Here is a 14500-nt window from a genome sequence, read left to right on the forward strand (position 1 = left end):
TCTTTAATCAACACCATTTCTTTAATAAACACCTTTTTCAATGACAAATTAAAAAGTCACATAAAACAAAGGTTGTAAATATCACCGATAATGTTCTACTAATTTGAGTCGATAACAGTCGCGGAAATTTGTAAACTTGTGTGAAGTTTAAAACAACAAGGCCTCAAGGCGATTATTTAATTTTTATCGAGAGTGTTAAATTTGGTCACGCCACCGTAATACACTTGTCAAATTTTGTTGTTTGAAAGAGCAGAAATGAACTGGTGGACCTGAACTGGCCCACTAAGCTAATGTGGCCGCGCCCTCAGGTTTTACTGTATACAAAATCAGTTCTTAAAGGGAATTGCTCTCAAATTGGCAAAAAGACCATGACAATTTCTGTTGTCTTGTACATAAATTTATGCATTATATGCAAACAAGAAAAATTACACTCCCAACTGAGAAAAATGTTATTAATATATGTTAACTCATTGATAATCATAAAAAAAAATCGTAGAAATCATGACACTTTAATAAATTTACACAAAATGTGAAGTACTGACATGGGGTTTTAATTACAATACAATTCTAAAAAACCCAGTGCAGTGTAATGGTGATGAGTAAGCTTATGCTTCTAGAGGTGTGAGGTTTGATCCCAGGCTTCTAGAGGTGCGAGGTTTGATCCCAGACTTCAAGAGGTGCGAGGTTTGATCCCAGGCTTCAAGAGGTGCGAGGTTTGATCCCAGACTTCTAGAGGTGCGAGGTTCGATCCCAGGCTTCTAGAGGTGCGAGGTTTGATCCCAGGCTTCTAGAGGTGCGAGGTTTGATCCCAGGCTTCTAGAGGTGCGAGGGTTGATCCCAGGCAGGTACATTTTTAAAATGAGCGGCGCTCTGTGAAAATGGGGTTAAATGCATGTGCGAAAAGTGTTGTCCCAAAATAGCCTGTGCAGTCTGCACAGGATAATCAAGGACAATACTTTCTGCTTACCCTGGATTTTTGCTAAGAAAAGACTGTCTTTAAACGAAAAAAATTATAAAGGCGGAAAGTGTTGTGCCTGATTAGCCTGTGTTGACTGCAACACTTTACCCAGCTGCATTAAACCCCCTTTTCACAGAGCATAACAAAATGTTATCCTTAACCTTGATATCATAATTATTCAAAATATTCCAAATATATCAGCTTGTTATAAATTAGTTGATATTTTTTATAAAATGCAAGAATCTGTTAACAAGTCCCTTTAACCATAATCTATGTCAAATATGATTTTAATTCTTAAACGAGATTGATGTAATATTTCATTTAGTGACGGAAAAGTGTGATTTAACTCTTATAACTTTACGTTATTCATAGCAGAAACTATGTTATCATCCCCAGGAATCTTCTAAGTTTTCAGAAGTTATCTTTCTTGATACAACATCGCAAATTGATCACCCATAAAAGAATTTCAAAAATTTATTTCACCACTTGTCATAAATATATCTGTATCTGGTACAGAGATATCAAAAATAACTCTACCATTCTCCTATGGTATCATCCTTTTAAAGATTTTTTTTTAATTTAAAAAATTATATTGACCACTTCTCATGAATACATCTACCTCTACTACAGAGATATCAGTAGTAAGTCTCATATTGTATCATAGTTTTAGCAATTTATTTTTTTCCATCCAAGAATCTGTTGAAATATGAGTCGCGTTGTGAAAAAACTGGGCATAATGAATGTGCGTAAAGTGTCGTCCCAAATTAGCCTGTGCAGTTTGCACAGGCTTAACAGGGACAACACTTTCTGCTTTTATGCCATTTTTCCTTTATAGAAGTCACTTCTTAGCAAAAATCCAATTTAGGCGGAAAGTGTGGACCCTGATTAGCCTGTGCGGACTGCACAGGCTAATCTGGGACGACACTTTACGCACATGCATTATGCCCAGTTTTCTCAGAACACGACTCAAATCATGCAATGGCTGCCTATCAGCATTTATGACTGCCTCCTCACAACACGGCTGTTATATCTGTAAGCCTGTTATTACTGGAGGAGTGAACCAGCTACTCCAGACTTCAATATTAGGAGGCACAACTGCCACAGGCTAAAAACCAATACTGTCCTCTGATTTTGTGCTGTGGAGTTTATTGATTTTGATGCCGCTCAAAGCCATCTAGAATTTGTGGCCAATATTGGTTGGTAAAGGATTTGCTAGACTATTTTAACATTGATATATATTTTACTATTGGATGTGGGAAGACTTCTAGGGCCTATGTCTACTTTTGCTTACCCATTGCACAGGGATAACCATTGATTTTAATGGACTTGGATGAACAACTTATTAACAGGAATGGGTCAAGACGGATCTGTCTGAGTAGGAATGGCGTGAATGGATTTGTTTTGTGGTTTGCTGGCTTTCACTCCAGAATCTTAAGCGGGACAATGTGACTTACTGTTGTAAGGAATTGGCAATGATAAATAAAAGAAGCATTAAAGACTCTTTGACACAATGACCTTGCAATGTGATTTTATTTATGATTTTTTTTTATTATACGTAATGAGGTATTTTTGTGAAATATTAATATGGAAAAAAGAAAGCCTGTAGTTTTCAAGGTAATTTACTATGTGCAGAAATACTATCCTAATCATCATGAAATGCACTATTTCTTTACATAATAGTTATATTGTTTGCAGCTATTTTCCATATAATGATAGCAACTTATCGCATGTGATTGACAGATTCAGTGTGACACAGTGCTGGCCTGTATTGGAATTCTCAGTCTTAAAATGATCTCCAGAGTGGAATGAATAATTTGTATTGATTTCAGAGTATGTCAGTAGCGTAACACTTGGAAATCATTCTCGAATTTGGATTGGAATTTTGAGAGACCAGTTTTGGATACAAAGGAAAGATGGCGCCTCTTGTAAGCCAGTTTTGTAGTCACTGTTTCATGATTTTGGTTATGATATTTATCAAAGTGTGTGGTTCATTTAAGTTCGATGGATCGTCTACAAGTTTTGGGAAATTTTCTCAGTGGACACCTTGCCATAATGGGACAATAGAGTTTGAATTTAGGACCAATGTTTCAAATGCACTGTTGTTTTACATCGATAGTGGTGATAAGCAGAAAAATCCAGACTATTTCGAGTTAAAACTTATAGACGGTTTAATGCATTTGCGTTTTAAGCTCAATAGAGAAATAGACATGGTGTCATCTGCAATGGGCAATTTGAATGACAACGAATGGCATCTTGTTAAACTAATGCGGGTAGGACGACAGACAACGCTAGTTGTCGATAAGGCGACCATTATGAAAGAACACCAGAATTTTGATATTGAATACAAGACATTCGGTGATTCAGTTGACAATTACGTCTACATTGGAGGTCTTCCAAACATCTTCAATACGCAGTTAGAAAAACTTGCTCAACCGCATGTAAAGTACGAACCAAGATTGCGTGGTTCTGTGCGTAACCTGTTCTACAGCAATTGTGGGAAAGAGATGACCAAACCTGACCTTTTGGACAGTCAGGGTCTAGTTCTGGCAGATGACCAATGCATAAGGAACAACCCTTGTCTCAATGGTGGGATATGCGTGACGCGTGATAGAGGCATGCAGTGTGACTGTTCAGCAACGGAATTCACTGGGGAGTTCTGCCAAATTGGTATGGAGCCTATTCATTCTGATATTAAATACTTGTTATGTTTGATGTATTGCATGTGATGGCACTTGTTTTGTCATAATTATCTTCATATGTCAGGCATTTTAATTACAATAATCAAATGATTGAGGATTTAATTTGCAACATTTTTATAGTTGGTTATTTAACTCTTTATTTATTTAAAAAAACTTAATTCAACTGTTTTTTATTAAAATTCTTCTTAAAATGAATTAAATAAAACTACATTTTTAGCTCACCTGAGCACAACGTGCTCATGGTGAGCTTTTGTGATCGCTTTTTGACCGTCGTTCGTTGTGCGGCGTCAACATTTGCCTTGTTAACTCTCTAGAGGCCACATTTATTGTCCAATCTTCATGAAATTTGGTCAGAAGATTGGTTTTAATGATATCATGGATGAGTTCGAAAATGGTAACGTGTGCTTGAAAAACATGGCTGCCAAGGGACAGGGCATTTTTCCTTGTATGGCTATATTATGGCTATAGTAAAATCTTGTAAACACTCTAGAGGCCACATTTATTGTCCAATCTTCATGAAACTTGGTCAGAAGATTCATCCCAATAATATCTTGGACAAGTTAGAAAATGATGCCAGTTGGTTTAAAAACATGGCCGCCAGGGGCGGGGCATTTTTCCTTATATGAATATATATAGTAAAACCTTGTTAACACTCTAGAGGCCACATTTATTGTCCAATCTTGATGAAATATGGTCAGAAGATTTGTCTAAATGATATCTTGGATGAGTTCGAAAATGGTTACGTTTGCTTGAAAAACATGGCCTCCAAGGGGCGGGGCATTTTTCCTTATATGGCTTTATAAGGCTATAGTAAAATCTTGTTAACGCTCTAGAGGCCACATCAATAGTCTGATCTTCATGAAACTCGCTCAGAAGATTCATTCCAATAATATCTTGGACGAGTTCAAAAATGATGCCAGTTGGTTGAAAAACATGGCCACCACGGTGCGGGGCTATTTTCCTTATATGGCTATAGTAAAACCTTGTTAACACTCTAGAGGTCACATTTATTTTCCAATCCACCAGGGGCGGGGCATTTTTCCTAATATGGCTATATATGGCTATAGTAAAACCTTGTTAACACTCTAGAAGCCACATTTATAGTCCAATCTTCATGAAATTTGATCAGAAGATTGTTCTCAATGATATCTTGGATGAGTTCGAAAATAATTATTTTTGCTTGAAGAAAATGGCTTCCAAGGGGCAGGGCATTTTTCCTTAAATAGCTATAGTAAAATCTTGTTAACACTCTAGAGGCCACATTTACCGTCCGATCTTTATGAAACTTGGTCAGAAGATTCATCCTGATAATATCTTGGACGAGTTCAAAAATGATGCCGGTTGGTTGAAAAACATGGCTGCCAGGGGGCATTTTCCAATCCACCAGGGGCGGGGCATTTTTCCTAATATGGCTATATATGGCTATAGTAAAACCTTGTTAACACTCTAGAAGCCACATTTATAGTCCAATCTTCATGAAATTTGATCAGAAGATTGTTGTCAATGATATCTTGGATGAGTTCGAAAATAATTATTTTTGCTTGAAGAAAATGGCTTCCAAGGGGCAGGGCATTTTTCCTTAAATAGCTATAGTAAAACCTTGTTAACACTCTAGAGGCCACATTTATTTTCCGATCTTCGTGAAACTTGGTCAGAAGATTTGTCCCAATAATATCTTGTTATCTCAGGTGAGCGACTTTGGGCCTTTTAGGCCCTATTGTTTTCTAAAGCAATTTTTAATGCAACTTAAAGGGACCTTTTCACAGATTTCAGCATTCAGCATGTTTTTAAAGTTTGACATTTTATTGATTAATGTAACATAGAAACTAAAGAGTTCCTTGTAAAAACAAAAAAGAAAAAAACATCACCAGGGCTCGAACCACTGATCCTTTGAGTGTGTCTATTGCTTAGACCACTCAGTGCTGACATGATAATTTATGTAATTCATGCTTCATATAATCAATCCTTGTAATGTCACAAAATATAACATTAACACAAGGACTTTCCAATTTATACAATCTTTTCCTGTTTGTGACGGGTTATAATTTGCAGGTTTTTAAATCGTAAAAAGATGCATATAATGGATATTTTAAAGCATGGTATATGTTAAGTATTACTGTTTCCATGCAAAAAAAAACAAACTATAACGAAAATTTGCAAATCTGAAACATTTTTTTTTTCAATTTTGTCAATTTATAAAAAAGTGAAAAGGTCCCTTTAACAAAAAAAAAAATCGCACTATTTGTTCCAAAATTGTATATTTACAGCAATGAAGACTCTTTTACCAAACAAAAAACATATTTAACTTTAGTTAATTTTCCTAAAGAATATGTATACTTTATATGTATATATATATATATATATATATATATATATATATATATATATATATATATATATATATATATATATTATATTCAACCTTGATTCAACAAAAAAATATGTGAACTGTTTAGAATTCTTTAGAATACTAAGATAAATTATGTTACTCAAAATATAAGAATTCACTCATAGGGAAGTATACTTGTAGATAATCAAGCCCTCAAACTGTTGTAACAGCTGAATAAAGGGTGGTTCAAATCACTGTATTTATTCCCTCAAATTATAGGGTTTTTTTTATAGGTAAGACTTTCCCACCAAGGAAAATGGTAATTCCATTGCACTGACATAATTTGAAATAGTTGCTTAAATGTATAGTCTATGGATCATATATGATGGTATTAAAGAATCCAATTTTTAAGAAAATGATACACACATTCAGCCATCTAAGTGCTTTTGATGGAATACTTCATAACAGCATGATGGCTCTTTATGTTATTACTTTTATGGATCTATGTTCATGTCTTTAATACTGTTGCATTGATGTACATGATCTACATGGATTGTTCTCTTTTAGGTCCAGTTACAATTGCTCAACTTGACACACAAAATCGGAATTGATCTAAATATGGAATGTCAGCATCATGTGTCCTACTTTTTGTATACATACTTATCGACAACACTTAAAAAAAAGTTTATTTATGATCACCACTTTATTCTTCTTTGTAAGCATTTGTCAACATGACTAACAGTGGTTTGTTAGTAATAAAATAAATGTGAATGCAACAAAAATTATTTTAAGTTAACATCTAACTGTTAGAGAAACGGTGATAGTGTCAGTTTTTTACTAGGTACAAATCCCATGGGAACCATATATCTAGAACAATTTTGTATATGTCATAACAATTTGATGTTTCATCTATTTACTGCTCCTTGAAAATTAATAAGGTTTAAATATGTGTTCATATCTATATTTATGATTCACATCACATAAATATGCCACATAAAATTGCAATTACAAAGTATGAATAGTAATTCTGTGATAACTCCAATTTATAAAAAGAAAATATTTGCAGATGCAGCAAACTTTGACTGACTGAAATTTCTAAAGTAGGTTTAATATCAAATTAATGCATTCTGTAATATGGACCACCTTTGCAATTTAACTGGTGCAAAATAACTTGCATAAGCATTTTGAGCTCCACTGACCAGAGGCCAGCGGGGCTTATGTCATGGTCCTGTGTCCGTCGTGCATGCGTCTGTGTGTGCGTTAACTTTTCCTTAAAACATCTTCTCCTAAACAACTGGTCCAATTCTGATGACATTTCTCAGGAATGTTCCTGGGGTGAACCTCTTTCATATCTGTTCAAATTATGCCCCTGGGGTCAAAGTTGACCCTGCCCCGGGGGTCACAAAAATGAAAATTTGCTTATATAAGGCCTATTTTGTGAAAACTTTCAAAATCTAATTGTCCATAACCATCAGGCCTAGGACTATCAAATTTTGTATGTAGAGACATCTAATAGTCCTCTACCAAATTTCTTCAAATTATGCCCCTGGGGTCAAATTTGACCCTACCCCGGGGGTCACAAAATTGAAAATATGCTTATATAGGGTCTATTTTGTGAAAACTTTACAAATCTTCCGTCCATAACCATTGGGCCTAGCTAGGGCTATCAAATTTGGTATGTAGAGACATCTAATAGTCCTCTACCAAATTTCTTTAAATTATGCCCCTGGGGTCAAATTTGACCCTGCCCCGGGGGTCACAAAATTGAACATATGCTAATATAAGGCCTATTTTGTGAAAACTTTACAAATCTTTTCGTCCATAACCATTGGGCCTAGGGCTACCAAATTTGGTATGTAGTGACATTTTATAGTCCTCTACCAAGTTTTTTCAAATTATGCCCCTGGGGTCAAGTTTGACCCTGCCCTGAGGGTCACAAAATTGAACATATGCTTATATCAGCGATTTTCCTTGTCCAATTGGGAAAAGTACCCGTACCGGTCCAATTGGGAAAAATTGAGTCGTGAAAACCTCAAAATTGGGAAAAAATCGAGTCGTGAAATCCTTAAATTGGGAAAATCGCGTCGTGAAGTTTGGGTCTTATTGAATACATCATACAGTTCATACTTAATTGAACATACCCATTAAAAGAATCATTTGCAGGCATGCCTTAATGACCATTAAGTAATTAAGTTGAAATAAATAACAAAATATTATAAAGAACACACAAAATCAATTACAAGTTGTTTTAATCTCTTGTTAAGCAATGTCTCTGTCTTTCATTTTTTTGAAAATTTCAACAATCTTTGATGTTTGATCATCTAATAGATGCTGGCATACCTCTCTGCACAGCATCATTAGTGCTGTCAATGTGTCGTGTGATAGACGGTCCCGATTGTTTTTGCAAAGATTGTTCATTAGACTGAACACCCTTTCCACAGAGGCAAGGTTACAAACCGACATAAAACACTACGCTGGCTGCCTGACAAAAGAACCGGAAACAGTAACGACACTATTGATTGCACGCGCTGAATAATAAAACCCCAAATTAATCGAGCGCGTGGTTACACACAACTATACGATTTTCTTTGTTCGCTCGCCGAAAGTTGGGTTTTGTTACGAAAATTTCGGTCGTTTTGAGAAAAAATTCGGACGTCGATTGGGATTTTTTCAGATGCCGATTTGGGAATTTGGGAATTTTTGCTTGATTGGGAAAGTACCGTTCACCGGTACTTTATAAAGAAGGAGGAAAATCGCTGTATATAAGGCCTATTTTGTGAAAACTTTAAAAATCATTTTGTCCATAACTGCATATGGCATAGGGCTACCGAATTTGGTATGTAGTGACATGTAATAGTTCTCTTCTTAGTTTGTTCAAATTTTATCCCTGGGGTCAAATTTGACCCTGCCCCGGGGGGTCACAAAATTAAACATATATGCTTATATAAGGTCTATTTTGTGAAAATCTTTAAAAATCTTCTTGGCGAAAACCATTCAGACTATGGCTACCAAATTTGGTATGCAGTAACATCTTATAGTCCTCTACCAAGTTTGCTCAAATTATGCCCTTTGGGTAAATTTGACCCTGACCCGCGGGTCAAAATATTGAACATTATATACGCTTATATCTTGCTGATTTTGTGAAAACTTAAAAAATATTCTTGTCCTTAACTCTAGGACCTAGGGCTACCATATTTTGTATGTACATGTAGTGAGATATAGTAGTCCTCTACAAAGTTTGCTCAAATTATGCCCCTGGGGTTAAATTTGACCCAGCCCAGGGGGTCACAAAAGTGTACATGTGCTTAAATAGGGCCTATATTTAAGTATTTGCACATGCAGAGAATATTTGTTTCAGCCTTTTTTCAGCAGTGGAGCGATACAGGGCCATCATGGCCCTTTTGTTCAAAGCTGGTTTAGTTGTCATTTCATTACAATTTGTTTGCTTTACATGACTCACATAAACTAGACTTAACCTATGCTGAAGAAAGAACTCAGATATTGTATAATGATGAATATAGAAGCAAACAGTATTTTTATGCTGAGATCTTATCTTTAAATAATCATAGACAAAACAAGACAGACAGGTTTGTCAAATATCCTTTATATTTAGCAAAGTCATTGTCATTACATTATTTGCAAATGCAGATATGTGAAATAGCAGAGAAGTCGTATGGTCAAGTATTTACAGGTTGTATTTATTGTGCACTCAAGTCCAGAGTTGGGAACATAAACAATTTAAATCAAAGCGCTGAAGGCACTGAAGTTGTTCACTATTGCATAATTTAAGACGCAATTCATTTTTCAAAATTAATCGCAAGTTTGAAATGAACACACCCCATTCACATTTATGAAGAGTGTGTCATAACGCACGGGTCGAGCTTTGTGTGCACTTTTTATCATCCTATTTATTTCATAGAGATAACTTGCACAAAATAAAAACAACATGGCCTTTTTTGGACGTTCTGAAAGCATAGAAAGTATGATAAAAATGGCAGTGAGAACTGAATATAAAGACAATTTGCATTCACCATCATATTAAATGAATATTGTTGGAATATCAATACCTATCTCACTAAGACTATAATTTCATGATGAAAATTCACTTTACAAAACTTTTGATTTTTGACACCATGTACAAATTCAAAATATACAAGAAGATCCTTGATGAAAATAAATAAATAATAAATCTGCGAGCAATACTTTATTCTCACAAATTAGGTAGTCATCAAGACAGCCCTGTTGACTCGTACATCGTTGTTTATGTATTACTTGTAACCCTAGCAGTTCACACGGTGTCAACAACTCTAACCTAAACATAGGTATAGAGCACGAATGCGCTTTTTCGGCATAGCTGTTTTACTGAGCTTTTCATCTTTATGACTTTTACATAACGCCAGCAGACAGGCATAAATATTTTCGAATATTTCATAGGCTGATTCGAGATAAAACCTCTGAACTTTGGCTACATCACTGTGTCTGTGCTCAGAGCAAAGGATGTAGCACTGTTTAGTGTAAGGAATTCTGGACTACTCTCTGAATGTTCAAACGACACAAATTGTGGCCCAGTTACAATTACGCGTTAAAATCAATTTTGCAGAATTTCAGTTTTGCTTTCAAGATGAGATTTAATCATTACCAAAATAGTATAGTGTCACGATAAGAAGAAAATCGTTTAATTATCCAACCACAATGTTTGCCGTACTCCTTCAGCATGTCTGGAAATCGTTCCTGAACGCCTGGATAGGCTGCCCTTATTTACAAGTTTGCTATTTTGAATTATGAAAGTGTGATTTAAATGTGTCGAAAGAAAACTGCGTTTAAATCGAACATTAACTTTCGATATATTTCGATAGTGAAGAAATATACTCATAATAAGGCATGTGAAGATACATATGATGTGCACTCCCGTAGTATATTTTATATCTTCTTACACTAATGTGTGGTTTGACACTGACAACACACATTTCATGCAGTGAATATGCAACTTATTAGTGAAAAAAAACACAATAGTTAATCTTTTGTTTTCATTTTATTTATTTAGAAAAGTAAATTGCAAACTTTATTTCAAAGTCAGCACTTATGCCGACTACATTTAAAAAAGATATTTCTTGTTCTATTTAGTCGTTTTCGGTTTTAGCGATTATAAAGCATTTTTGAGGTTGTCTATAGTATACCTGTAGTAATTGGTGAACTCATGTCCAACATTTTATAAATTGAGAACTGTGAATATAAACAAGCTTAACCTTCTACTATTGCGTTGTTTACCCGTAAATACAAAAGATCGCCGCTATCTGTTGAGAACAAAAGAACGTTTCCCAGAAATCCCCGCTGTAGAAGCATGAACGAGGTTACAAAAAAGATCATTCGTGTTATATTTAATTGTTTGTTATATTCGGTTTTAGCGATTATGAAGCATTTTTGCTGTTGTCTATCGTAGCCCTGATGTTATTGTTGAACTCATGTTCAACGTTTTATAAATTGAGAATATAAACAAGCGTAACCTTATACAATTGCGTTGTTTTCCCAAATCTATTAATAGCCTTAGATTAACAAGCGTCACCTTATAGTATTGCGTTGTTATCACCAGTGCAATTGGACTTTCCCTTGTTTATCAGCAGCTGCATCTATTAATAGCTTCAGTTTATGAATGGGCTGAGCAAAAAACTACGTCATGAAGATGCAGCAGAAAGTGGACTATTTTAATAATTCAAAAACAATCTTAATCATTCATAAACAATCTCTTCCGCGACATGTATAATACAATCATTGTTTATTGATTCTTTTCTATATAAGCTCCGTTCGAAACTATTACATTTAACATGATATACATATAATGTCCATTTTGTGAATGAATATAGTTGGAGAACTCAAACCTGTTGCATAAATTATACAACTCTTTCTCGTGCGGATGTGGCAGGTAGTGGGCTCTCCGTAGATAAGCCGAACCGACTTGAAATTTTGAGAAACAACATTAGCTGGTTGCTATGCGACCAACTAAAATATTAAAAGAATTGTAGGTGAACAGTTTGTTGAGTTCTTTGTAAGTGGGAAACTTTCCTTCAAAATACTTGATATTTTGTGCTAGTGTCTAATTGGTTGTAATTTGTAGACATCTCAATTTCATTTCTTGTTATTTAATCATAAATTTGATATCCTTCTGCATAGTACACTTACATATTGAGATGAAAAGAAACAGTTGCATATGATTTAGGAATAATTGACTACATAAATGTGTACAATATATCATAATTTTAAACATAGATGTCTACCTATCTTTATTTTTATGATGTAATTGATGCTAATAGACAGAAAGGACTGTAAACAGAATTATCGACCTGCGTCTGGTTGGCATCATAGCATCCCCCATGAAGTGAGAATATGTCTGGTGATGTGGCTGCACTGTAAGCATAGTATACATTTTGATTTAATGCACTGGTTGTCTTGCTCGATGAACAATTCGGTGGATTCGTCATACGGGTTTGTCTATTGTTCTAACATGACACCACTAACAAGAATTATGTTTGTTTTAATTCAAGACAAATACTTGTTGTTTATATCACTTCTGAAGTAATGGATTCTAAATCATTTACATGTTTCATTAATATCTATCAGAAACCATCACAGCTTTGAAAAGCATTTCAGAAATTAATTGAGTCTTTAAAGGGATCTTTTCACGCTTTGGTAAATTGACAAAATTGAAAAAAGTTGTTTCAGATTCGCAAATTTTCGTTTTAGTTATGATATAAGTGAGGAAACAGTAATACTGAACATTTACCATGCTCATATATAGCCATTATATGCATCTTTTGACGATTTTAAAACCTAAAAATTATAAAGCGTTGCAACGCGAAACGATTGAATAATTTGGAGAGTTCTGTTTTTGTCGTTAAATTGTGTGCAACTACGAAGATTGCTTACCGGTATATAAGGTATAAAATACGTCAAGTACGTGTACTCGGCGGAATAGCTCAGTAGGCTAAAGCGTTTTTACTTCAGGATGCTGGCAGCTAGCTAGGACTCCAGGGGTCACTGGTTCGAAACCTGCTCCAGGAAATGTTCTTTTCCTTTTTTTACTTTTATTCTTGATTTTTTACTGGAGCTTTTACGATCCAATGTTTACATTTATCAATATAAAGCATTTAATGAATAAGTTAAAAAATGCCAAAATCTGTGAAAAGGCCCCTTTTAATTATGAACTAGAACATAGCTGAAAAATAAAACGGTCAATTGAATCCAACTTGTAACCTTCAATAGAAATCTTGACTTAAGGAGACATATTGTTGGTAACTCAATTTTAGGAAGTATATTTTGAGTGTTGCAATAATGAACCAAATCTGTTTATATATGTGCAAATCTATATATTACAGAATATTGCTATTGGGAAAATAAATATCATAAAAGAAATTAAATAGTGGCTTTGTTGAGCTATATATTTATATATTTCTATATGAGAAGTAAATTCATCAAACTCCTTGATTGCTGGAGTTTTTTTGGCTTTTTATTAAAAGTGGTCTGATCAAATCCAGTTACTGCTCTATAAACCACATGATATGTCTTTATAAATCATTGTCAGAATGTTTATCTTGACAATATGAAATCCATGTTTGAATCCGGGTCACATACGTAAAAAAATGAGACATCAGGTCATGTCTTCAACAATTGTTGTCCATTCAGATGAGTTCACTTCAGGACCATAGTGGCCCATTTGTTTTATATGACATTTCATGTTTTTATTGGTTAATTAGTCATGCTTGTAATTTAAGACCCAATACGGTTTATTGAAATAAAAATTTGTTTGAACAAGGAAAGCACTGAAAATGTCTCTGGTACCATGCTGATTTTCTGACAGCATGCCTAATTGAGCCAGTAGATTTGCCCAGAAAACCAATTAATTTCTGACTGTGCTCATCAATATTGTGGAAGAGCATGTAAATCAATAATCTGCAGAACATAGGTCTCCTATGCCGCCAGCCACGATTACCACTGCAGCCTCTGTATCATCACGATGATCTAACAGATAGGCTTTGGATGTGCTAACTTTGCTTGGTTCCAAATTAGGCGCAGTAGACCTATGGTTTAATCAATTTATGCCTAGTGGACTCTCCCATCCTTCTAAATTGGATAAATTTATTTCCAAAATTAGGGATGTCTAGTACATTTATTTCTATATTTAGAATATTTCTTACAGAAATTCCTTAAAGCAAACAGCGCAGACCCATATGAGACGCCGCATCATGTGGCGTCTCATCTGGGTCTTAGCTGTTCTCCAAGGCCTTTTTTCTAGACGCTAGGCATAAATGGGTTAATTACGCTTTTAGAACCTGTTTTCTTTAAATTCATAGCTAAATGGTTGTTAATGATGTTGCAGGCAAGAGATGTTCAGTGCCTAACAATTTCACTCTAAACGGATCATTAAGTTGCCATCGTGAACACATTTGAACATGATGATGATGATGATAGATTTTCAATGTTTGAGTGCATAATAATTCATTCTTATTAATGTTTTGGTTG

General features: G+C 34.8%; 1 protein-coding gene across 1 annotated transcript in view; it reads left to right on the forward strand.

Annotated features, from left to right (window-relative positions):
* Positions 1-2076: 2076 nt before the first annotated feature.
* Positions 2077-14500, forward strand: part of LOC127872820 (neurexin-1-like) — a 171509-nt gene continuing 159085 nt past the window's right edge. The window contains exon 1 of the mRNA XM_052416236.1: positions 2077-3625. Within this exon, the coding sequence (XP_052272196.1) occupies positions 2872-3625 (754 nt within the window). The 5' untranslated portion in view covers positions 2077-2871. The remainder of the gene's footprint in view (positions 3626-14500) is intronic.

Source organism: Dreissena polymorpha, chromosome 3, assembly GCF_020536995.1.
Source record: "Dreissena polymorpha isolate Duluth1 chromosome 3, UMN_Dpol_1.0, whole genome shotgun sequence".
Taxonomy (NCBI): Eukaryota; Metazoa; Mollusca; class Bivalvia; order Myida; family Dreissenidae; genus Dreissena; species Dreissena polymorpha.